A 27157-nucleotide genomic window follows, 5' to 3' on the forward strand; every position below is an offset into this window, starting at 1 on the left:
GGTTACTGAAACTTAATGACTTAAAAGTCACAATGACTTGGTGGGTAGCACTGTAATCTCACAGCAAGCAGGTTCTGGGTTCAATTCCCAGGTGGAGTGGCCCATGTCTTTTCAGTGCGGAGTTTAAAACAGTGTATGTTCTTCCCGTGTCTGTGTAGATTTCTTCTGAGTACTCCGGTTTCCTCCCACAGTCATGCAGTCAGGTTAATTGGAGATACAAAATTGCCCTGTGTGTAAGTGTGTTTGCCCTGTGATAGACTGCCGACCTGTCCAGGGTGTTTCCTGCCGTTTGCCCAGTGAATCGGACCCACTGTGAACCTGAATAGGATAAACGGTGGTAAAACAGAAACACTAATGTATTATTAAGACTTAGATAAAGATCAGACACCAACTTTTAAATAATTATTCCAGAAATCCAAAACACTTTCACACGCAAGGAGAAAGTTTAGCAAAATGCTATAAAAAAGTGGCACTAGTCCTGGCATGCAAAGATTTTTAGCTGACACAAGCAGAGACAGAGATATGTGCTTCCCCCACATTGTTCTGTTGTGTTTCGTGACTCTGTGTCTCTTCTCACTTTCATCCAGTTCTCACCCCCACATTTACTTGCCTCCTCATTCCCCGTTCTTTCTCTTCCTTCTATCACTCAAGCCCTCCTTTACACCCTAGAATGGCAGAAGGGATCCACCCACCTTTACAGAACAGGGGCGATATTAACGGATTCCGAATGTCTGAAGATCAGTGGATCCCACATTCCCGCCCCTCCCACACACGCACATATATTCACTGTTTCTGTCTTTCTGGCAATAAAGAACTGTGGCTTCCCCGGGCTCAGTGGGAGGGTAATGACATTGCGTGTGCGTTGCAGCACAGAGACAGAGCTAGCTTTCAATGCTAATAAAGAAATTGCATTAGTCATTGAGCTTTTGCTCACCTCTGTATCAGGCTGCTGGCAGACTGGCAAGCGATTAGCCTAAACTTCTCGTTCTCACATGAATTTATTACCAATCCATCATAAGCATGGCTCATAACTGTCATATTCTGGCAGTGAGCCATGCACATGTGCTCACACGCCCACACAAACACATGTTGTAGATTATTGTGCAATTGCTTTTGTGACTTGACCAAAATCTAGTGATCTTTTTCTCTTTTTCTCTCTCTTTCTCAGTATCAGCAGATGTACGACGATGGCTTTATCAGTGCTGTGGTGATCTCTCTCCTCCTTACTTCATTCTTTGCTCTCGTCTACTTTTTGATAGTCCCTCAGTATGTAACATGCATTCAACAGCCACACACATTGATATTTCAGCATATTCCAACCTCATCTCTGATATTTCAGCATATTCCAACCTCATCTCTAATATTTCATCATATTTCAATCTAATCTCTAATATTTCAGCATATTCCAATCTAATCTCTAATTGTTCAGCATATTCCAACCTCATCTCTGATATTTCAGCATATTCCAATCTAATCTCTAATATTTCATCATATTTCAATCTAATCTCTAATATTTCAGCATATTCCAATCTAATCTCTAATTGTTCAGCATATTCCAACCTCATCTCTGATATTTCAGCATATTCCAATCTAATCTCTAATTGTTCAGCATATTCCAACCTCATCTCTGATATTTCAGCATATCCCAACCAAATCTCTAATATTTCATCATATTTCAATCTAATCTCTAATATTTCATCATATTCCAACCTCATCTCTGATATTTAACCGTATTCCAGCCTAATCTCTGATATTTCACCATATTCCAACCTCATCTCTGATATTTCAGCATATTCCAGCCTAATCTCTGATATTTCAGCATATTCCAGCCTAATCTCTTATATTTCATCATATTCCAACCTAATCTTTGATATTTCAGCATATTCCAGCCTAATCTCTTATATTTCATCATATTCCAGCCTAATCTCTAATATTTCAGCATATTCCAGCCTAATCTCTAATATTTCAGCATATCCCAACCTAATCTCTTATATTTCAGCATATTCCAACCAAATCTCTAATATTTCATCATGTTCCAACCTAATCTCTAATATTTCATCATATTCCAATCTAATCTCTAATATTTCAGCATATTCCAACCTAATCTTTAATATTTCAGCATATTCCAATCTAATCTCTAATGTTTCAGCATATTCCAATCTAATCTCTTATATTTCAGCATATTCCAACCTAATCTCTAATATTTCAGCATATTCCAACCTAATCTCTAATATTTCAGCATATTCCAACCTAATCTCTAATATTTCATCATATTCCAATCTAATCTCTAATATTTAATCATATTCCAATCTAATCTCTGATATTTCACCATATTCCAATCTAATCTCTGATATTTCAGCATATTCCAATCTAATCTCTAATATTTCAGCATATCCCAACCTAATCTCTAATATTTCAGCATATTCCAATCTAATCTCTGATATTTCAGCATATTCCAATGTAATCTCTAATATTTCAGCATATCCCAACCAAATCTCTAATATTTCAGCATATCCCAACCAAATCTCTAATGTCATCATATTCCAATCTAATCTCTAATATTTTAGCATATTCCAACCTAATTTCTAATATTTCATCATATTCCAAATTAATCACTAATATTTCATCATATCCCAACCTAATCTCTGATATTTCACCATATTCCAATCTAATCTCTGATATTTCAACATATTCCAATCTAATCTCTAATATTTCATCATATTCCAACCTCATCTCTGATATTTCACCGTATTCCAGCCTAATCTCTGATATTTCACCATATTCCAACCTCATCTCTGATATTTTAGCATATTCCAGCCTAATCTCTGATATTTCAGCATATTCCAGCCTAATCTCTGATATTTCACCGTATTCCAACCTCATCTCTGATATTTCAGCATATTCCAACCTCATCTCTGATATTTCAGCATATTCCAGCCTAATCTCTGATATTTCAGCATATTCCAGCCTAATCTCTTATATTTCATCATATTCCAGCCTAATCTTTGATATTTCAGCATATTCCAACCTAATCTCTTATATTTCATCATATTCTAGCCTAATCTCTAATATTTCAGCATATTCCAGCCTAATCTCTAATATTTCAGCATATCCCAACCTAATCTCTTATATTTCAGCATATTCCAACCAAATCTCTAATATTTCATCATGTTCCAATCTAATCTCTAATATTTCAGCATATTCCAGCCTAATCTCTTATATTTCATCATATTCCAGCCTAATCTTTGATATTTCAGCATATTCCAACCTAATCTCTTATATTTCATCATATTCTAGCCTAATCTCTAATATTTCAGCATATTCCAGCCTAATCTCTAATATTTCAGCATATCCCAACCTAATCTCTTATATTTCAGCATATTCCAACCAAATCTCTAATATTTCATCATATTCCAATCTAATCTCTAATATTTCAGCATATTCCAGCCTAATCTCTAATATTTCAGCATATCCCAACCTAATCTCTTATATTTCAGCATATTCCAACCTAATCCTTAATATTTCATCATATTCCAATCTAATCTTTAATATTTCAGCATATTCCAACCTAATCCTTAATATTTCAGCATATTCCAGCCTAATTTCTAATATTTCATCATATTCCGACCTAATCTCTAATATTTTAGCATATTTCAACCTAATCTCTAATATTTCAGTTTATTTTTGTCTAATCTCTAATATTTCAGCATAGTCCAACCTCATCTCTGATATTTAAGCATATTCCAACATAATTTCTAATATTTCAGCATATTTCAACCCTATGCTCTAATATTTCAGCATATTCCAACCTCATCTCTATTATTTCAGCATATTCCAACCTCATCTCTAATATTTCAGCATATTTCAACCCTATGCTCTAATATTTCAGCATTTTTCAACCTCATCTCTAATATTTCAGCATAGTCCAACATAATTTCTAATATTTCAGCATATTTCAACCCTATGCTCTAATATTTCAGCATATTCCAACCTCATCTCTATTATTTCAGCATATTCCAACCTCATCTCTAATATTTCAGCATATTCCAACCTAATCTCTAATATTTCAGCATATTTCAACCCTATGTTCTAATATTTCAGCATTTTCCAACCTCATCTCTGATATTTCAGCATATTCCAACCTCATTTCTAATATTTCAGCATATTCCAACATAATCTCTAATATTTCAGCATATTCCAATCTAATCTCTAATATTTCATCATATTCCAATCTAATCTCTAATATTTCATCATATCCCAACCTAATCTCTGATATTTCACCATATTCCAATCTAATCTCTGATATTTCAGCATATTCCAATCTAATCTCTAATATTTCATCATATTCCAACCTCATCTCTGATATTTCACCGTATTCCAGCCTAATCTCTGATATTTCACCATATTCCAACCTCATCTCTGATATTTTAGCATATTCCAGCCTAATCTCTGATATTTCAGCATATTCCAGCCTAATCTCTGATATTTCACCGAATTCCAACCTCATCTCTGATATTTCAGCATATTCCAGCCTAATCTCTTATATTTCATCATATTCCAGCCTAATCTTTGATATTTCAGCATATTCCAACCTAATCTCTTATATTTCATCATATTCCAGCCTAATCTCTAATATTTCAGCAAATTCCAGCCTAATCTCTAATATTTCAGCATATCCCAACCTAATCTCTTATATTTCAGCATATTCTAGCCTAATCTCTAATATTTCATCATGTTCCAACCTAATCTCTAATATTTCAGCATATTCCAATCTAATCTCTAATATTTCAGCATATTCCAATCTAATCTCTAATATTTCAGCATATTCCAGCCTAATCTCTAATATTTCAGCATATCCCAACCTAATCTCTTATATTTCAGCATATTCCAACCTAATCCTTAATATTTCATCATATTCCAATCTAATCTTTAATATTTCAGCATATTCCAACCTAATCCTTAATATTTCAGCATATTCCAGCCTAATTTCTAATATTTCATCATATTCCGACCTAATCTCTAATATTTTAGCATATTTCAACCTAATCTCTAATATTTCAGTTTATTTTTGTCTAATCTCTAATATTTCAGCATATTCCAACCTAATCTCTAATATTTCATCATATTCCAACCTAATCACTAATATTTCAGCATATCCCAACCTAATCTCTAATTTTTCATCATATTCAAATCTAATCTCTAATATTTCAGCATATTCTAATCTAATCTCTGATATTTCATCATATTCAAATCTAATCTCTAATATTTCAGCACATTCCAACCTAAACACTAATATTTCAGCATATTTCAATCTAATCTCTAATATTTCTGCATATTTCAATCTAATCTCTAATATTTCAGCATATCCCAACCTAATCTCTAATTTTTCAGCGTATCCCAACCAAATCTCTAATATTTCATCATATTTTAATCTAATTTCTAATATTTTATCATATTCCAATCTAATCTCTAATATTTCAGCATATTCCAACCTAGTCTTTAATATTTCAGCATATCCCAACCAAATCTCCAATATTTCATCATATTCCAATCTAATCTCTAATATTTCATCATATTCCAATCTAATCTCTAATATTTCAGCATATTCCAACCTCATCTCTGATATTTCAGCATATTCCAACCTAATCTTTAATATTTCATCATATTCCAATCTAATCTCTAATATTTTAGCATATTCCAACCTAATCTCTTATATTTCAGCATATTCCAACCTAATCTCTAATATTTCGTCATATTCCAATCTAATCTTTAATATTTCATCATATTCCAATCTAATCTCTAATATTTTTGCATATTCCAACCTCATCTCTAATTTTTCAGCATAGTCCAACCTCATCTCTAATATTTCAGCATAGTCCAACATAATTTGTAATATTTCAGCATATTTCAACCCTATGCTCTAATATTTCAGCATATTCCAACCTCATCTCTATTATTTCAGCATATTCCAACCTCATCTCTAATATTTCAGCATATTCCAACATAATCTCTAATATTTCAGCATATTCCAATCTAATCTCTAATATTTCATCATATTCCAATCTAATCTCTAATATTTCATCATATTCCAATCTAATCTCTAATATTTCAGCATATTCCAACCTCATCTCTGATATTTCAGCATATTCCAACCCAATCTTTAATATTTCATCATATTCCAATCTAATCTCTAATATTTTAGCATATTCCAACCTAATCTCTTATATTTCAGCATATTTCAACCTTATCTCTAATATTTCAGCATAGTCCAACCTCATCTCTAATATTTCAGCATAGTCCAACCTCATCTCTAATATTTAAGCATATTCCAACATAATTTCTAATATTTCAGCATATTTCAACCCTATGCTCTAATATTTCAGCATATTCCAACCTCATCTCTATTATTTCAGCATATTCCAACCTCATCTCTAATATTATAGCATATTTCAACCCTATGCTCTAATATTTCAGCATTTTCCAACCTCATCTCTAATATTTCAGCATAGTCCAACCTCATCTCTAATATTTCAGCATAGTCCAACATAATTTCTAATATTTCAGCATATTTCAACCCTATGCTCTAATATTTCAGCATATTCCAACCTCATCTCTATTATTTCAGCATATTCCAACCTCATCTCTAATATTTCAGCATATTCCAACCTAATCTCTAATATTTCAGCATATTTCAACCCTATGTTCTAATATTTCAGCATTTTCCAACCTCATCTCTGATATTTCAGCATATTCCAACCTCATTTCTAATATTTCAGCATATTCCAACCTCATTTCTAATATTTCAGCATATTCCAACATAATCTCTAATATTTCATCATATTCCAACCTCATCTCTATTATTTCAGCATATTCCAACCTAATCTCTAATATTTCAGCGTATTCCAACCAAATCTCTAATATTTTAGCATAGTCCAACCTCATCTCTAATATTTCTGCATATTCCGACCTAGTCTGTAATATTTCAGCATATTCCATCTAATCACTAATATTTCATCATATTCCAACCTCATCTCTAATATTTCAGCATATTTAATCCAACTTAATATCTATCCGCCACTTTTAAAGTATTTATTATTGACATTATTGACAAATTACTGAAACTCTACTATTAAATGAATAGTAAATGAATTTTATATATAGTATAATTCTCTTGAATTTTTATATAACTGGCACTTGCAAAACTGAAGCTATTAGCCTCCTTAGTTCCCAAATCGGTAAAACAATTAAGTGTGTTTCAGGGATCAAATTAGAAGAAAATGTCTAGCGCTGTGTTAATTTCAGTGAGGCAGTGGTAGCTCAGTGGTTAAGGTGTTGGACTAGTAATCAGAAGGTTGCTAAATTAACTCTCACCGCTGCCATATTGCCACTGTTGGGCCCCTGAACAAGGCACAATAACCCATAGTTGCTCATTTTGTACTATTATTGTAAGTTGCTTTGGATAAAAGCGTCTGCTAAATGCCACATATGTAAATGTACTATCACACATAATATCACAAACACACATTAACGTTCTGACTCTGTTTCTTTCTTACAGAGGTCTGGTGATTGTTATTCTTCTGGTTATTTCTATCTGTTTCCACATGGCAAGCATAATGTATCTTCACATCACTCATGTGCAGGTAACCCAAACTAGGACACTAAAGCACAGGAAACAGTAAACTCCTCAGCTTTTGCTATTCTAATCCCCTAAGTAATTTCCTGGGTTTAGGCAATCAATTTCTAATTATCTGATAAAAAGCATTCCTAATCCTTACTTTGCCTCTCTTTATCTTCTTTCTGTGTGTAGTGTTCTCCCGACTGTCTTACTCTGCAGATCAGAACAGTTCTGTGTGGTTTTCTGGTGCTTCTGTCCTATTCTGTGACCCAGGGCTGTGTGGTGAGCAGGTGTTTGTGTTCATCAAACCTTAACTTTTACTTAAAAAAGATTATTGGCTATATAAGTTAAGGTTAATGCATTTTGGTCAATAATGAATAGAACATTGGTTAACCCATGGTGTGTGTGGGCATGCTGTTCCCTTTTCCTCTGCTTTCAGGTGGCATGCATGCCATGGTCATGGGAGGGCAACTCCAGCTTCTCCATTATAACGGTTGTCATAGTGAACAGCACGGTGGCGGGTGTGGGAGTGTGCAAATATACCCCGTACATGTTTTTATCATGTGTGATGGCATCGCTTCCTGTGGCCCTCTACCTGCGTGTGTCATCACTACCCAAGATTCTCTTGCTTTTCCTGCTCAACGTCTTCCATACTGTCGTCATGGAGACCAGCGGCTATCGGCAGGCTGTGGGGTGAGCGGCCAACAGCAGTGCAAACCAAATCCATATCAGTTTTATCAATTAATTAAAGACAGGAAAATCTACCACAAAACTACATAGAGATGCTGCAGTATCATGGTATAGAAAAACAACATGTTTATGTTGTATCATTTTAGTTGGACCAACAGAATACATATTGATGCCATAAAACGTAGTAATTTTTACTTAAGGATGCTGTTCCTGAAACTAAATGGCACCTTCACAAGCCCTTACTGACAGTGGGTATACATCTCAGGTTGACAAAACAGCAGAGTCATGTGATTTTGTTTGTTTTAATACTTTCCAGGCTCACTTACATTAGAATGTTATGGCAATTTACTTTGTAGCTTAGTGTATTCCTAATAAACTTTTGTTTCTTAATGGTGTTAAATTAACAAATCAAACATCAAAATTGTCCTAAAACACCAATGTCAGCAAATGGCTGAAATATACTTGGATACCAAATTAAAAAGATTAATTATTAAAGATTAGTAATTTGTTTGTACAACCCACTGTTTGTATTATTGTAGGGTGTATTAATTTGTTAATGTTTATTATATGAATATTCGTTAAGAGCAAAAGTACATCTGGATAAAAAAAAAAAAAAAAAAAATTCTGACCAAATAATAGTGGATAATTATTGATTATTTAGTTATTGTTTTGCTGGTCATCAGTCATGGCACAAATAGCTCAAATATATGCACCAATATAGACAAGGGAATTCAATGCACTTTACATGATGAATGAAGTATAATAGACAACTTGTTTAAACAGTACAAAATGAAAGTGCGTTTATGTAAGAAAAGGTTCAATAACAAAAAATATATATATAAATGCATTACCTGCACAAAACAAGCAAAGGGTAAATAATTAAACTATATTGTATAACTGACTCTGAGAGCTAAAGACAGCGGCTTAAACCTAATTTACCGCTTGATCGAATAGGTAGATTAAGTTTTTTAACAGTTCTATCTCATTAGTATTTAAGCTAAATGCCACCTTTGTTTCCATGATTAGTCTTTATTTTAACAAAGCACAGTGTAGTTTGTGTGGAGCTTGTATATCAATCAGAAAAACTTAAACGTATAGGATGATGATGCTGTAATAATGAATTTGAAAAGTCGGTCCAAATTAATATACTGTGTATTTATATGTATTGCAATATGTGAAAACAGAGGAGGGTTCTTTCACACGCAAGGATATGATCCTGTCCTGGCAATGCTGCTTTTCTCGGGAGCGCTGGTACTCCACTGTAGACAACAAGACCTCAAACTCAGACTGGATTACCTGTGGGTTACTCAGGTATGTGCATTCACAGTTGGTGTACAGAAGTGTGTGTCGCTTCTGATTTCATGATTAGTCTTTGCCTTAACTAAGCACAGTGTAAGGTGTGTTGAGCTTGTACATCAGTCAGAAAAACGTAAATGTATATAGGGCTATGATACTATAATATGAATTTGTGAAGAGGGTCTAAATTAATGTGTGTGCATGTGCACTTACAATTGGTGTGCAAAAGGGTAAGTGTACTTATTGCAAAGCATGTTGCAGTGTGTTAGCAGTCTACACCAACCCACCACTGCCACGTCTCAGGTCTGGATTTTGGCTGGGCACTCAGAGGACACAATTTGCTAAGGGAAGGAGAGCCAGATGATGATTCGTCACACTGGCACTGGAGAAAAAATGAGAGTAGCATTGTCCTCTGTGCTAAGGCTTTTTTATGCCACTGGCCACCATAAAGATACAGTTTTACTCTTTTTAGTTCCTTCTAGTTTTTACTGACAGTAAATTAAATTTTGTTTTAACAATTTACTGTGCCAGTGAAAACAGCCAAAATCTTTTCTGTCAGTTAAATTAAGGTTAAAGAGAATAAATACTCATAGATTACTGTTTATATATATATACACTGTATATATATATATATATATATATATATATATATATATATATATATATATATACTGATCAGCCATAACATTAAAACCACTCATGTTTCTTCACTTACTGTCTATTTTATCAGCTCCACTTACCATATATAAGCAATTTGTAGTTCTACAATTACTGACTGTAGTCCATTTATTCTCTGCATGTTTTGTTAGCCCCCTTTTATGCTGTTCTTCAATGGTCAAGACTCTCCCAGGACCACTACACAGTAGGTATTATTTGGGTGGTGGGTCATTCTCAGCACTGCAGTGACCCTGACATGGTGGTGGTGTGTTAGTGTGTGTTGTGTTGGTGTGAGTGGATCAGACACAGCAATGCTGATGGAGTTTTTAAACACCTCACTGGTACTGATGGACTGAGAATAGTCCACTACCCAAAAATATCCAGCCAACAGCACCCCATGGGCAGCATCCTGTGACCACTGATGAAGGTCTAGAAGATGACCAACTCAAATAGCAGCAACAGATGAGTGATTGTCTCTGACTTTACATCTACAAGGTGGACCAACTAGGTAGGAGTGGCTAATAGAGTGGACAGTGTGTGGACATGGTATTTAAAAACTCCAGCAGCGCTGCTGTGTCTGATCCACTCATACCAGCACTCATACCAGCACAACACACCACCACTATGTCAGTGTCACTGCAGTGCTGAGAATGATCCACCACCTAAATAATGCCTACTCTTTGGTGGTCCTGTGGGGGTCCTGACCATTGAAGAACAGGGTGAAAGCAGGCTAAAAAGGTATGTAGAGAAATAGATGGACTACAGCCAATAACTGTATAACTACAAAGTGCTTCTATATGGTAAGTGGAGCTGATACAATGGACAGTGAGTGTAGAAACAAGGAGGTGGTTTTAATGTTATGGCTAATCAGTATATATATATATTAAAAAGTTACTGTAATTAAATTTAGTGCAGGTTTATTGCTATTGCTAGTATTCATCGGTTGCACTGCCCTCTTGTGGATATCATTAGTACTTTTCACATTTTACACGGCATTATTTGCCTTTCATTACCGAGTGTGTGTCTAAATGGATTTAATATGGGCACACCAGGTTTCATATTCCAAGAATATGCCAGTAGAACTACCTATGGTTTTCCAGGTGGGCCCTGGATAATCTACAGTCAATTGTATGTAGAAACATTACAGACTCGATAGGGCAATCAACAGGTGGACTTGAACCTTCTAGCCTACTGTTTAATATATCATAGAGAATTTGACTTGCTGCATGTAATGTTGGTGCCACACAGCTCCAGGGACCCTTTGTTCTGTGGTTACTGTCTGCGAGGAGTTTGACATGTTCTCACAATGTTCATGCCAGGGGCCCCCCATTGGCTGCACTTGCCAGGTTGTTACTACTATATTACAATATGTAGTTAAAAGTGAGTGAGTTAATTCATTCTGATCAGCTATCAGCATACAGCATATGTATATGTATATGACATTTGTTGAGGGGGCCCAAACATTTTTTTTGCACTGGGGCCTATGAGCTCCTAGTTACGCCACGGGTTCATTCGCTGTTTTTTAGGGTACTACAGTTCAGTTTCTGCAACTGGTCTTTTTGTAAAAACTGTATAAGGTTATTAATGCAATATTATGGAGTTATCTGCTCTGTCAAACATATTCATGCAGCACCTTAGATTATGAATTTGGTGGTGTAAAACGTTTTCTAATGTCACATTATTTACAGTCACCATGGCTGTTTGTGATACAATAACTCTGAGGTCCCTTATTTTGTATTCTGTGTGTGTGTGTTTCAGGCTGCAGAGGAAAGAGATGACATGGAAAGGGTGAAACTGGACAATAAAAGGATTTTGTTTAACTTGCTTCCTGCCCATGTGGCCCAGCACTTTCTCCTGTCCAACCCACGCAACATGGTCTGTATGCGCTCACTGTAGCACCACATTTCACACTTCATCCCACTCACTTACCACTCTCCTGCTGTCCCAACTCAGTGCAAAGACTTTGATGTTGGGTGATAAGGTCAATGGTAGCTTAGCAGTTAAGGTACTGGGCTATTAAACAGAAGGTGGCTGTTTAAAGCCCCACCTCCGCCAAGTTGCCATTATTTTCCAACTTGACTACACAGTATGTTATTTCCAATTCATGACAAAGGGCATATTTTTAATTTAATGTGTACAGCTGCTTCGCCTTCTGTTTTTCATTAATTTATCTGTCTGTGACAGTCAGCTTATTTATTCTTCATCGCCCTCCTCTTATACTGAATCTTCTTATAAGCAAATGATAAAATATTTAAATATCAAAGTGTTAATCCCATTACTCTATCAAATATGATTTTTAGCATTTTCTTTTTCCATACATAGCCAGATTATAATAGATGCTGCTGTTTTACTTATTGTTTTGCTGATTTAGTTACTTACATTAGTAACATTTACATTTTTGGCATTTAGCAGACTGTACTGTGACAGTATACTGTCAAAGCAATTGTGGTTAAGGGCCTTGCTCAAGGGCCCAGCAGTGGTAACCTGGCAGTGGTGCTGTTTGAACCAGCAACCTTTTGATTACTAGTCAAGTACCTTAACCACCTTAACCACTAGGCCCCATTATAACATAATACTTACATCCTAACACTCCCGACTACAAATTTAAATGTTCTTGCTTTATTTGCCAATAATGTACCTCAGCGCTTTAAAAAGGTAAAAAAGAGCAGTAAAAACTATAGGCAGGCAGCTGGAAATACAATACAAACAAAGTCTTAGTGTACATGTGGAAGCCTGTAAGGACCATAGATAGATAGATACTTTATTTATCCCGAAGGAAATTATTGAGTCATGTGTGTAAATATTCAGAGCACCTGCTGCAGCCAAAAAACGATATTTTCTCAAGTTATTAGCAAGAAGCACAAAAACATGGGTTCTTTTGCCACCATAAACAATTGCAGCCACTAATTAATTCTGTTAGATTGTTTGTACCTTGATTTTTTTCCAAGATAAAGTCTATAAACCGACAATCTATAAACCGATTCAGAATGCAGCCCCTGTATCAGCATCTTCTGGGCTGATTATGACAGCTTTTTGTAGCTCTGTCATGCTTCATGCATTGGCTCTGGTTGATGAGACCACTGTGGGTGCTATTAATAGTAAATTGAAATCTTCTTGCAGCTCTCTTAACCCACTAACAACTGGTTCAGTAATGGCCTGCCTCCTGGCTTGGTGCCCTCTTATTGTTAAATATGTGAATACCTACATTTGGCTTGGTAATGCACCATCTCACTTAAACTCTAGTTTAATTGTAACTTAACTTCATGTTTTATTGATCTTATTTTATTTATTAATTTTAATTTTCTGTCTTTTTAAAAATATGCTGAAACTGTAACGGCTGCTCTAACTGCAACACATTTAAGGTGTGAAAAAAGCAAAGAAATGTTCAATTGCTATGTTGTACAGCTGGTAGAGTGAGTGTCACACAGCATCATGAGTTCTGTGAACCTGGGTTCCATCCTCACCTCCACTCATTGTCTAAGAGTGCTTTTCTTACAGCTATTAAAAACAAGCAGTAGTTAGATTGCCGGCACAGAAATCCTCTAGGTGGTAGTGAGTGAATATGTCTTGGAGCCCTGTACAGGGTATGTTTCTGCCTATGTGGTGTTTTAAGGTGATGCTGGTCCAGCCATGACTCTAACCAGGTTAAAATAGTGAAAAAATAAATAAATACACAATTTTCTTAAGTCTGATCTTAAGTTGGTGGTACAAGCTGCTTATATGGTTCTGTTGTTCCACTATGCTGTGCTGTTACAGTGTTACAGACCGTATTAGGTGAAAGGTTAATGCAGATTATATAATAATGATGCATTATAGTTGGGTGAATTGGTCAAAGTTTAGATTCTTTTAAAAGCTCTGAATGTTGCAAACAAATTGTGAAATAAGTTGTGAAATTGAGTGTTTTCTTCTGATTATATTCCCAGGAAGTAATAGAACCAAATATTTTGAACAATTTTGATTGCTCACAGTTCTGCGTACACACACACACACACACACACATGTTCCATGGAAACACAAACACATGGCCTAGACGCTTAATCACACTTAACTTTTTACTGTAGTATTTCCAGTTAATAGTATTGGCCCTTCAATAAACAGTTCAGCTCAAACCTGTTTAAGCACATTAAGCAAAATGTAGACTATTCTTGCTAAAAGGTTTTGTATTAGAGCGGGAAGGTGGTGCAGCTGTTTGAATGCAATAAGTGCTGCACAGCAGGTCCTGGGAACCTGGGTTTGATCCTTGCTTCCATTCAAGGTATTTACATGACTCAGCATGAGTTGACTCCAGTTTCCTCCCAACTTCCAAAACATGCTGAAGGAGAATTTTTCATATTTCCCTTTGTTTTAAATTTAACTATAATCTGTAACTGTGTGCGTGCTCTGGGATTGATTGGTTTTTATTCAAGACGATGACACCAGCTCCGGGCCAAGAGAATTTGTACAGTATGGCAAAATTCTCTGTGCCACTCCGAGCACCTTAAATGATATTCTGTTTTTAAATACTTTTTGTGATTCCATTTTGATATATTGTTTAGGCAGAACTGGGAGATTGTAAATATGACTGTTGAGTTCTCTTAAATTTAAGGACAGTTTTGTGGTTGTGAATATACTGTATAGTACACTATATTGCCAAAAGTATTCGCTCGTCTGCCTTCACACGCATATGAACTTGAGTGACATCCCATTCTTAATACATAGGGTTTAATATGATGTCGGCCCACCCTTTGCAGCTACACCAGCACTGTAACACCAGCACGTAACACCAGCACCGTAACACCAGTACTGTAACACCAGTACTGTAACACCAGTACCGTAACACCAGCACCGTAACACCAGCACCGTAACACCAGCACGTAACACCAGCACCGTAACACCAGCACCGTAACACCAGCACTGTAACACCAGCACCGTAACACCAGCACTGTGACACCAGCACTGTAACACCAGTACCGTAACACCAGTACCGTAACACCAGCACCGTAACACCAGCACTGTAACTAGGTGCTTGACACCAGTACTGTAACACCAGTACTGTAACACCAGCACTGTGACACCAGTACTGTAACACCAGCACCGTAACACCAGCACCGTAACACCAGCACCGTAACACCAGCACCGTAACACCAGCACCGTAACACCAGTACTGTAACACCAACACCATAACACTAGCACCGTAACACAAGCAGCTTCAACTCTTCTGGGAAGGCTTTCCACAAGGTTTAGGAGTGTGTTTATGGGAACTTTTGACCATTTTTTCCAGAAGCGCATTTGTGAGGTCAGACACTGATGTTGGACGAGCAGCCCTGGCTCTCAGTCTCCACTCTAATTCATCCCAAAGGTGTTCTATCAGGTTGAGGTCAGGACTCTGTGCAGGCCAGTCAAGTTCTTCCACACCAAACTCGCTCATCCATGTCTTTATGTACCTTGCTTTGTGCACTGCTGTGCAGTCATGTTGGAACAGGAAGGGGCCATCCCCAAACTGTTTCCACAAAGTTGGGAGCATGAAATTGTCCAAAATCTCTTGGTATGCTGAAGCATTAAGAGTTCCTTTCACTGGAACTAAGAAGCCGTTGCTGTCATTCCCAATCGCTTCCACTTTGTTGTAATACCACTGACAGTTGACTGGAATATTTAGTAGCGAGGAAATTTCACGACTGAACTTGTTGCACAGGTGGCATCCTATCACGGTACCATGCTGGAATTCACTGAGCTCTTGAGAGCGACCCATTCTTTCACAAATGTTTGTAGAAGCAGTCTGCATGTCTAGGTGCTTGGTTTTATACACCTGTGGCCATGGAAGTGATTGGAACACCTGAATTCAATGATTTGGATGGGTGGGGATGAGTGAATACTTTTGGCTATAAAGTGTATATCATCATACACATACCTCTCAATTAAAGTGTGGTGGCATCATCTGAAAAATTACTTATGTATGTGTTAAACTACAAAGTGGCATTTGGCATTGACCATATAAGGAATAATGAGGTTTTTCTTTACTGCTCTTCATTTGTTACAGGATTTGTACTATCAGTCCTACTCTCAGGTGGGCGTCCTATTTGCCTCGATCCCAAACTTTAATGACTTTTACATTGAGCTGGATGGAAATAACATGGGTGTGGAGTGCTTGCGGCTCCTAAATGAGATCATTGCAGACTTTGATGCAGTAAGTTGTATCTTAAATTGTTTTGTTTGGACTGGCAAAAAGGTTTTTGCTGGTAGTCATTATGTGTTTACTAACATACGTGTTTTAAATCTGAGTTCTCACAGATTTACTTGATTGGAGGCTTTAATTTACTTAAATTATTTTAGCTGCTTAGTTTGATTTCTTCCATCTGCTCTCTCTGCAGCTGCTGGATAAGGAATGCTATAGGGACATTGAGAAGATCAAGACCATTGGTAGCACTTACATGGCAGCAGTGGGTCTTGTTCCGACAACTGGATCCAAGGTACAATGAAGACTTCCCGAGAAGTCCCGAAACAAGTTTTAATTTGCATGTGTAAGTTAATATGATGTAGGTTACAGGCGAATTACCAGGAATAATTGCGCAATTGTTACAATGATTAAAACATTTGGAAAACCAATATGTAATTAACTTCATTTTTCGAAGAGTTTGTGTCCTATAACAGATGCACTGGTGATGGAAGTTAAAAAAACATTTTTTAAACCTTTTTGAAAATGGTGTTATCATTTGGACAAACATTTTAATTATTATGTGCAAATTATTATGTTATATTGTTAATGTGTTGTGGGATGTAGGATTTAAAAATTAGTCTGGTGCAAAATTCCAAAAAATCAAATAAACAATAATTTATAAATGACTTTATTCTACATATTTACAGATTTTACAACCTCTTCAGGGTAATTATTGCTGCCATGGTGCAAAACATGCATTGCTAGGGATGTAATGATACACTCTACCCACGATGCGATACGATTCACGATAATGGGTTCACAATACGATTTATTTTCAATTTTTTAAACAAAATGAAATTAAGGACAAATTATGACAAAGTTTCCTTTTATTATTTCTAAGGTAGGTGCAAACTATGCAAAATAAGGCTGGTTTCACTTTTTGTGTAAAAAAAAACAAAAAAAACGCCAGTGCCCTCTGCTGTTTAAAGTGAATATCGATTCATCTTAAATAAATAACCAATTCAAATTGTGGCACATGTGCACCGATTTTTTACTGTCTTGTGGTGCATCGTTACATCCCTATGCATTACATTAGTACATTTCCTTGAACTGCATTTGTGTACATATAATTGAATTCTAAAAATACTACAAAACCCCCCCACAATATGTGTAATGTGATGGGTCACGCCCAGGTAAAGCCCTGCAGCAGAAAAGTCGTAATATATAAACCTGATATGCAGGATGAATAACCAGGTCAGAACAACACAATAAAAAAAAAAAACTACTACTAAAATACAGGTCAAAATCAGCAGCCCAAAGGGGAGAGGTGATAGAGCAGATAGTGTGGATCTATCTCTGAAAAGGGCGGCTCTGGAGGAAGCTTGTCTTGTCCTGTGTTCCAGGTAGTGATGGCTGAGAGACACAGCAGTACTGGATAAGTTCCTTACAAAAAGGATCAAAGAATCAGAAAATACTAAAATGTTGTTACATTAAAAGCTGTTAGAATATTGGTGACACTCTCCATAGAAAGGTGGGCTTTAAAACAAAAAATGGGTCGTCGTTAAATCTTCCAGCAGTGATACAAAACATATATCCTGATCAATGCAAAAGTTGGGCGGCACGGTGGCTAAGTGGGTAGCACTGTCGCCTCAGAGCAAGAAGGTCCTGGGTTCGATCCCCAGGTAGGGTGGTCCAAGTCCTTTCTGTGTGGAGTTTGCATGTTCTCCCCGTGTCTGCGTGGGTTTCCTCTGGGTGCTCCGGTTTCCTCCCAGTCCAAAAAAAATGCAAGTGAGGTGAACTGGAGATACAAAATTGTCCATGACTGTGTTTGACATTAAACTTGTGAACTGATGAATCTTGTGTAATGAGTAACTATCATTTCCTGTCATGAAAGTAACCAAAGTGTAAAACTTGACGTTAAAATCCTAATAAACAAACAAACAAACTGAACACAAAGTTAAGCTTCTGCCATGGTTATCTCAGTTCCCCTGATCTAAATCCTATAAAACTTGTGAAGTGGAGAGTCTACAAGAGCTGTGTTCTGTATTTTTCAACCGTCAAATGTTATAGAAGACTAAGTGTAAGAATATTCACCAAATGGTAAATTTCTTATAACCCTTTAACTCCAGGGGTGCCAGGGTTGACTTCAACAGTACTTAAAAGTTTTAAGTCATGCTAATCTGAATTACTTTTTCTTCTACTTTAAATGTAGCTCAAAGCACATCTAATGTTATATCTTTCTTTATATGTCTTTCAAAAAGGGCAAGAAATCTATTTCGGAACATTTATGCACAGTTGCCGACTTTGCCATAGAGATGTTTAAAGTTCTGGATGCGATAAACTACCAGTCATATAATGACTTTGTGCTTCGAGTGGGTAAGTAAACTGACATTTCTGAATAAGCAATAAATGAGTGATTGTGTGTGTCTGTGTAGGTAAAGGGTCATAAATGTTTATGGATATTTTGAGCTGCTTTGGAAGGTCTGTTCAGAGGAAAAACGTCAGTGAGTGAATGTTTGTATTGTGTTGTGTATCCTGTAGGTATTATTAGGATGTCCTGTGCATGGGTACTTTAGCACTTTGACAGACACACCCACACATACACTCAGATGAATATTACAAACCCCATTTCCCCAAATTTGAAAATAACAACAATTTGTGAAATGCAAAAAAACCCAAGAATTATAATTTGTATTTTTTTAAATCTTATTTAGCTGACTAAATAAGTAGTAACTTTGAATATTTCAGCTGATCAACTTTTATAAATAAAACATTTCACAATGTACAGGTAAATTGGTAACAGGTGAGTATATCATAGGGCAACATGGTGGCTTGGTGGATAGAACTGTCGCCTCACACCAAGAAGGTCCAGGGTTCGATTCCTAGGTGGAGCAGTCTGGGTCCTATCTGTGTGAAGTTTGCATGTTCTACCCGTGTCTGTGTGGGTTTCATCCATGTACTCCGGTTTCCTCCCACAGTCCAAAGACATGCAGTCAGGTTAATTGGAGCTGCAAAATTGCCCTAGCTCTGTGTGTGTGTGTGTTTGCCCTGTGATGGAGTCAGGACCTGTCCAGGGTGTTTCCTACATTATGCCCAGTGAATTGCACCCACCGCAACCTGACCTGTTAAACAAACAATGAATGAATGAGTGTATCATCAATTATGAATAATTAGTTGTTGTTTTCCACTCACTGACCAGGTGTAAACGTGGGTCCAGTAGTTGCAGGGGTGATTGGAGCTCGTAGGCCTCAGTATGACATCTGGGGAAATACAGTCAACGTAGCCAGCAGAATGGACAGCACTGGAGTGCAGGGCAAGATTCAGGTAAAACACACACACAAACACAGGCATGGGAAGGGTATGGGGTCTGCCAGGGCTGCAGCCCCTTAATACTTGAGTTAGTAGAAAGAGAATAAACTATCTGTATCAGGCTCACAGCAAGAAGGTCCTGGGTTTGATTCCTTGGTGAAGCGATCTGGGGTGAAGCTACAATACACAGCACAGCCTATCTTCGTGGCTGAATGTAAACCTAGAACATTCAGTGTTTGTGTGAGGCTCTGTCTCAAATATGAAAATACTTATCTGTGGTTTGACACACACCCCTCTGCGTCCACAGAATTGGTTGGAAGTTTTCCAGACTCAGTTACCCGAGTCGTGTTTTTAGCTGCTTTATACTTTAGACATTTTGACTAACCGATTGCTAACTCAATTGCCGTAGAATTGCTAGGACTGCCTTGTAGTGCAAATTAACCTGTAAACATGAGACACTGAAAAACGTTAAATGGTTAAACACAAACATTACATTTTGACTTTCACAGCAAATTACATATTTTGTGGGAAACGTCTCATTTCATGGTCCGTGATGCAATTTTTACACTCACTTCTGCCACACTTGTTTGAATCCTGACAGGTAACCGAAGATGTCTTCCGCCTACTGTCTGGCCATTACCACTTCCAGTGCCGTGGCCAGGTCAGTGTGAAAGGCAAAGGTCAAATGTTGACCTACTTCCTTGAGGGCTGGTCTCACGAAGGCCATCTCCAAACCCGCTCCCAGAGCCTGGAGCGTCGAGCAAGCCCGTGCATCCGGACCAAGCTGAGTCCAGCCCCCACCGTGAGCAGTTACGGTTCCAAGTCACAAAATGTCCCCGCTGGTCCCACCTGCTCCAACAACAGCATCCTCTACCTGCCCGCCGTCTCTGTGGACATGGAGATAGAGGTGTGACTGACTTTGCAGATGCTTTCTGTGGAAACCAATCTGTAGGTGGGATAAAGGGGAGCGACAGACACGAAGGAGGACACAGACGGAGTTACAGAAAAAGTACGCTGACGTTGACTAAAAATGCAAGAAAACAGACTGAGAGAAGATACTTTTCTGTCTTTACTGTCCACTGACTGAATGTAATATTTAAATGAAAGCATTGAAATCTATTATATAGAGAGTATTTCTCCCCACATGCAAACATAATAAGCAGGTTTGTCTATTTGGATGTGAGTGTATGTTTGTGAGTGTGCTGGTGCATGTGTGCGTTATAATGAGTCTTCCTCAGTCTAGCTAGATATCAGGGGCTCCTAAACAGGAGCATGTGTTCTACAGTAATGGCAGCTTCACACAAACGTTGTGCATTTTTGTCTTCAAGAAAATGATGGAGAATTAATACCATCCAGAGCACGCATAAGCAGCGAGGAACAAACATATAGGATCAAAACAGCGCTGTATTTTATGTCTGTATGTCTCTGGGTGTACAAATGAAAAAGACTAAGAATGACAGGGATGGACTTTATGACAATATAGTACCATGATGAAATCAGTCAATGCACTTCGGCTAACAAGGTAACACTTTTTCATTTTTGGGAGGTATGTGAGAACACGAGACAAATCACTGCCTTTGCTGTACAGTGCCGTAAATGGAATCTCTTGTAATATTTAAAGTGTTTGTTGTTGCCTTTTTGGGTGACTTATCAAAAGGAAAACACAACTTAACTTTAACTTTTCTGGTTTAGATCTTGCTGCTAAAGCTTAGGCGTAAGTCTACACTTCCTACTACTTTTTTGACCTTTCAATGTGGAGAAATGTCCTTGTCTTGGATATAGATAATTAAATTGGAATTGGACCCACTGCTACCCAGAATAAGATAAAGCATTGGCAAAACAGACAATGAATAAATGAATGATACTAAGAGCCATAACAAGTCGGTCCAAAACCTTCAAGTATTTAACTAGATTGAAATCTGGTGACTGATAAGGTTATATCATATGCTGAACCTTATTTTCTACTCATCAATCCATTAATTGACACATTTAATCCTTGTCCTGTGAATGTGGCGTTGTTTCACCTACGGCTTAATAATGATTAACTATTTAACCAATAACTGTCAAAAAAAAAATCCTCATTTTATTAATGCTGTCCAAATGCTGTTAAAAGGTAATTTGAATACATACCCAACTTCCAGACTGCTGATTTGTAACTCACCCAAGTCACCCACCCTCAGTGTGCATACGTCAGTTGCTTATTTACATACTCATTCAAGAAAAAAGAGCCCTTTTTTGACCTTTCAATGTGGAGAAATGTCCTTGTCTTGGATATAGATAATCAAATTAAGCAAGCAGAATGAATAGAACAACTGTATTACACCTTGGCATGCGTTTTACATTACCCTAGTTGTACTGAAAAAAGAACACCATTCTCCTAAAAAAATTCTGTAATTAATGTTGATGATTCTAAGAGGGCGGACGGCACGGTGTCTCGGTGGGTAGCACTGTAGCGCTAGAAGGCAGCGGTAGCTTAGTGGTTATTAATCCAAAAATTGCCAGTTCAAGCCTCACAGTTGCTAGATTTCTACTGCTGGGCTCTTGAGCAAGGCCCTTGTTTCTCAATTAAGGGCCTTGAAATATGTTCAGTCGTAATTGTATGTGTTTGGATAAAAGCGTCTGATAAATGCCGTAAACATAAACTTGTCACCTCACAGCAAGAAGGTCCTTGGTTCAATTCCCAGGTGGATCAGTCCAAGTCCTTTCTGTGTGGACTTCGCATGTTTTTCCCATGTCTGTGTGGGTTTCCTCCGGGTGCTCCGTCCAAATACATGTAGTCAGGTTCACTGGCACTACTAAAATTGCCCTGACTGGGAATGTTTGTGTTTGCCCTGTGATGGATTGGTGACCCCTCCATGGTGTTTCCTACCTTTTGCCCAGTGAGTTGGATCCACCGTTACCCTGAAAATAAATGGTAAAACAGACAATTAATAAATAAATGACTCTAAGAGTCGTACCAAGCCAATCCAAAGTTGAAATCTGGTGACTGTGAAGGTTATATCATATGCTGAACATTATTTTTCTACTTAATTCATTCATTGACACATTGACCCTTGTCCTGTGAATGTGGCATTGTTCCACCTACAGCTTAATAATGAATAACCATTTAACCAATAACTGTCAGAAAATCTTTATTTGATTAATGCTGTCAAAACACTGTTAAAAAGTTAATTTGTGCCGCTCAGGTGGCGCAGCGGTAAAAACACACACTCATTTGGGATTTTGCTGATTTGTCCATACGTCAGTTGACTATTTACACACTCATTTAGAAAAAGAGCTCTGCAGTTCTAATCTGAACAGACAAAACACACTTTTATGCATAAATAATTTGTAATTCATGAACAACAGAACTATTACGAATTAAAGAGTGGCGTGTTAGACTCTGCACAAGTGGATCTTATGTAAAGTTATTTTTTAACACAAATGATATGAATATTTTGCTTCATGTCCCAACATAAAAATAGAAAACTGATTATTATCTTATTTTAACCATGCCATACTTGTCAAAAAGAGCTTTCAGATAACGACAGCATCTCTATTTTTAAACAGCATGCATAGTTAGTCATTTTAATGGACTATTGGCTACTTAACACTGTTATATATTAAATAAAGCAGACTTGGCGAGACTTGATGATATGAAGCTAAGTAATGTACACTTTAAGCTTGTTGGTTAATGGTTAACTGTCGACTAATGATGTTTGGTTATCAGTTTAAAGAAATTGGCAAAACTTGCATCTCTAGTTCCATTCCATCATAATACCATATTGATCTGCAACATCCCTTATCTATAATGGAAACCATGTTCCCACAGCATAACAGAGCCAAGCATTCAGGTCTATACTGTTTTCTGTGTGTATGTTCTACACACACTGGGTTGTTTGATTAGAAAATGGTAAAGAATGACTGGTAAAGAATGGCTGCTGAATTTTATAATCAGTACACCTGTTAGGAAGCATCTGCAGTTGTTTATGTTTTTCTTTCATTTGTCCTATAAATTTCCATGCAATGATGGTGTGTTCAAGGAACGTACTAACTGTTACTGGAAAACCTGTTTGACTATTGGTTTACTGGTAAAATTATTTACTAGGCATGAAACTAGAAAGTAGAAAGTACAAAAATAGCTCAGCAGCCTACATGGCATATTTTTTACTTTGTTTCCGAGTTTCTAAGTAGGCTAATGCTCAGCTTGATTCTATTGCTGCTGGTGGCAAGGGGATCCTTGTGCTTGTACAAGCCATGCAAATCAAACCTCCATTCCATTAAAATGGCACAGTAAGGTTTTCTGGTTACTGGCACCTAAACAGGTTGTACTTTATACAGTATATGGACAAAATAATAAGGTCAGTCTCTTGTAGATTTTTATTTTGTATTTATTTTTTTGCCGAACTCTTATCATAGCTTTGATATTTTTTCAAGTATACCTAGGGAATGCAGTTGGCTTTAAACTTGTGCATGTCTCTCTTTGCATGCCACAGTTCTACCTTGTCTGCTCTTTTTGCTAAGTGTTTCTCTAATGCATGACATGCAAAAAAAAGAGTAAAACATAAATTTTACAAAAATGTAAAAGTTTTTAGCTGCACTGCATGAGCCAGAAAGAGTTGCCTTTTGTTCATTTCTACTGTGTTTTTGGTTTAAAACCTTTAAGAACAACTTATTTGTTTTCCATGCATGGTGCTGTGTTGGAGAAAGCTTGGAAGTATTGTAGCATTGTTGCCTTTTTTGGCTCTTGAGGTGACTGCCTTTTATCCAGGGGTTGTTGGTGTGGGTGTATTCCTTTGTGCCAACATATTTTGTGACCGACATATCAAATCCAGTGTTATATTGTAGCACAATTTTGTGATATTGTGTTTGATTTATGATGGTGTTTTTTTTTATGTAGACTTTATATGCACCAGGTCCAACAAGGGTATAGTTCCTGTGAAACTTTGGGGTGAACTGTTTAGATGTTGGGTGTCTTTTACTGGGAGTGTAAGAAAAAGACTTCTTTCATTTCTGTTATTGCTGGGTAATAAGGCTAAATAAAGCTTTCATCTCTAGTGACACAAAATGAAGCATTTGAAGCTCATAATCAGAAATAAATAAAAAAATGATTTGCAGTGTTTCGAATTATACTCTCAGTTTAGTTGCACTCAGGGGCGTAACTACCGGGGTGGGGTTGGTGAACTGGGGCCCATGATTCTCCATGACATGAACTAAACCCCTCACTGCACTGCCCCCCTTCATTGGCTGCACTCGCCAGGTTATTATTATAGTACAATATTTTTGTTAAGTAAAATATTAAAAGTACCTGTATATATATATATATATGAGCTCCTAGTTACGCCACTGGCTGCACTGCTTATAACCCAAGTAACATCAATTATTTCAGAAATAATGACTGTTTATTAAATATAGCCACTAAAAACCTAATATAAAGCTATTTTTGAAAAAGAAAGTTGAATTATTATTTAAAACCCAAAATGATTATTTTATAGCTAAGTAGTGCACAGATTTTTCAGATCAAACAAATGTAGCCACACAAAGGTTCTATTTTCTATTTTTAATCCGCAGTGGTCTAATTTAGTGACATTCTGAATATTCCAACTTTAATAATGCATACAGCATGCACAATAAAACCATAGACTAGATTTTCATTTTAATTCGATATTTTCATATTTGATACGGGTTAAAATTAATGTAAGAAACCTACTGCAGAGAAAAGTACAATTATTTTACTGATAATCTAATATATATATATATATATATATATATATATATATATATATATATATATATGCTATTTTTGGGGTTGTATTGATTGCAATGTATTGATTGCAATGGTGATAAATGTGAATGTAAATTTCATATTGAGATCTTTTATACCTGTGTTTGCACTGTTCTGGAATAAAAATCGCAATGAGAGACAACTGGATTTGCTGTAGTGTTTTTTTTGTAGTTTCTGTGCCATTGCCCCCTGTTTGTGTGGTCATAGCTTTGTCCTTGAGCCAGATTTGTGTGATAGCAAATGTAAACATTGGACCTCAAGAAAAACAACTGGAACAAAACAAGTGTCGCTTATTGTCCTTGTCTACCGGTTTCCAAATGTACTACAGCTACAACTGTATCTGAGATACTAACATGTTTACACACCTTTAAAAGTCTGGATGTTTATTCAGCTTGACTTATAAAAGACAGGAGGAGAGGATAGTAAAAAAATTTAACAAATCCACCTGCACTAATTTGCGCTACTGCACTGCACCTGAACTCATCAGTATAAACCCATGCTTCCCGCTCATTGTGATGATGAGTCATTGTAGTATGCTAGACAAAGCCAAAAATGTCTATTGTTGCATTTGCTTTGTATTTTTCTAAGACCTTTCTAAAAGTAAAGGTGACTAATTAAAAGAATACAGTTCCTAAAGGGATCAATTACTTGTTTTTTTTTTCTTTTCTTTTTTTCATTGTCTGCTGATGTCTGATTCTTTGTTTTATGATGAGCCACATATTTTCAATAGGAGACAGATCTGGACTACAGGCAGGCCACTCTAGCACACACTCTGTGGTAATGAATTATGCACTGAGTTAGACTTGGCATTATCTTGCTGATAACATCTTTGGCATTGATAACTAAATGTCCTTTTCCGGAAAACAACTCAATTCCACGACTCAACTGACCATAGTATGTTTCTTCTGTCTTCTGCTACACCTAAGAAGATCTAGGGTCAATTAAACTGGGCAGAGTTTATGTATGGAATTAAAATTTGTTGATGCACTGGCCAAAAATATTAAATAACATTTATTTCTTTACCCAAGAAATCCTGAGTTCATGTGTCTATGTTAATCACAGTAGCATAACTGTTTCTCAGTGCTGTATAAGGGCTTGAAGGTCACTTACATTCAACAGTGATTTCTGACCTTGCCCTAGCCATCTCTTAGAGATTTCTCTTGGAAACCCTAAATCTTTTCACAATATTTTGTACAGTAAAAGGTGAAAGACTTCTTTTTGAATTAATTAACAATTCTGTTATGAAATGTGGCACAAAGGGGTGAGTTACAACCCAACTTTACTTAGAAAGACTACGCTTTCGGTGGACACTCATTGCATATCTCATACCTACAATATCATGATAACCTGATAACAATTTACCTGCTTATGGTGGAGTGTTTTAAAAAGGCTTAACTTGCCGCTCAGGTAGCGCAGCGGTAAAACACACTAGCACACCAGAGCTAATATTTCGAACTCGTTGGTTTGAAACTTAGCTCTGCCATCCGGCTGGGCTGGGCGGCTACATGAACAACAATTGGCTTGTTGTTCATACAGGGTGGGGAGCCGGATCAACCTCTGCTGGCTGATTGATGGTGCCTGCACAGAGTCGAGGAATAATGCGATGTGTATGGCTCTTCATGCACAATCAGCAGTGGAGATCAGCATCAGTAGAGAGGAAGCGTAATGTAATCGGGTAATTGGATACAACTAC

General features: G+C 36.9%; 1 protein-coding gene across 1 annotated transcript in view; it reads left to right on the forward strand.

The window, feature by feature from the left end:
* Window positions 1-25411, forward strand: part of adcy1a (adenylate cyclase 1a) — a 64303-nt gene extending 38892 nt beyond the window's left edge. Inside the window, exons 10-20 of the mRNA XM_063002179.1 lie at window positions 1169-1266; window positions 7556-7640; window positions 7808-7897; window positions 8055-8308; window positions 9490-9616; window positions 12017-12133; window positions 16275-16421; window positions 16606-16704; window positions 18653-18767; window positions 19591-19715; window positions 20302-25411. Of these exons, the coding sequence (XP_062858249.1) occupies window positions 1169-1266; window positions 7556-7640; window positions 7808-7897; window positions 8055-8308; window positions 9490-9616; window positions 12017-12133; window positions 16275-16421; window positions 16606-16704; window positions 18653-18767; window positions 19591-19715; window positions 20302-20613 (1569 nt within the window). The 3' untranslated portion in view covers window positions 20614-25411. The remainder of the gene's footprint in view (window positions 1-1168; window positions 1267-7555; window positions 7641-7807; window positions 7898-8054; window positions 8309-9489; window positions 9617-12016; window positions 12134-16274; window positions 16422-16605; window positions 16705-18652; window positions 18768-19590; window positions 19716-20301) is intronic.
* The last annotated feature ends 1746 nt before the right edge of the window (window positions 25412-27157 follow it).

Source organism: Trichomycterus rosablanca, chromosome 9, assembly GCF_030014385.1.
Source record: "Trichomycterus rosablanca isolate fTriRos1 chromosome 9, fTriRos1.hap1, whole genome shotgun sequence".
Taxonomy (NCBI): domain Eukaryota; kingdom Metazoa; phylum Chordata; class Actinopteri; order Siluriformes; family Trichomycteridae; genus Trichomycterus; species Trichomycterus rosablanca.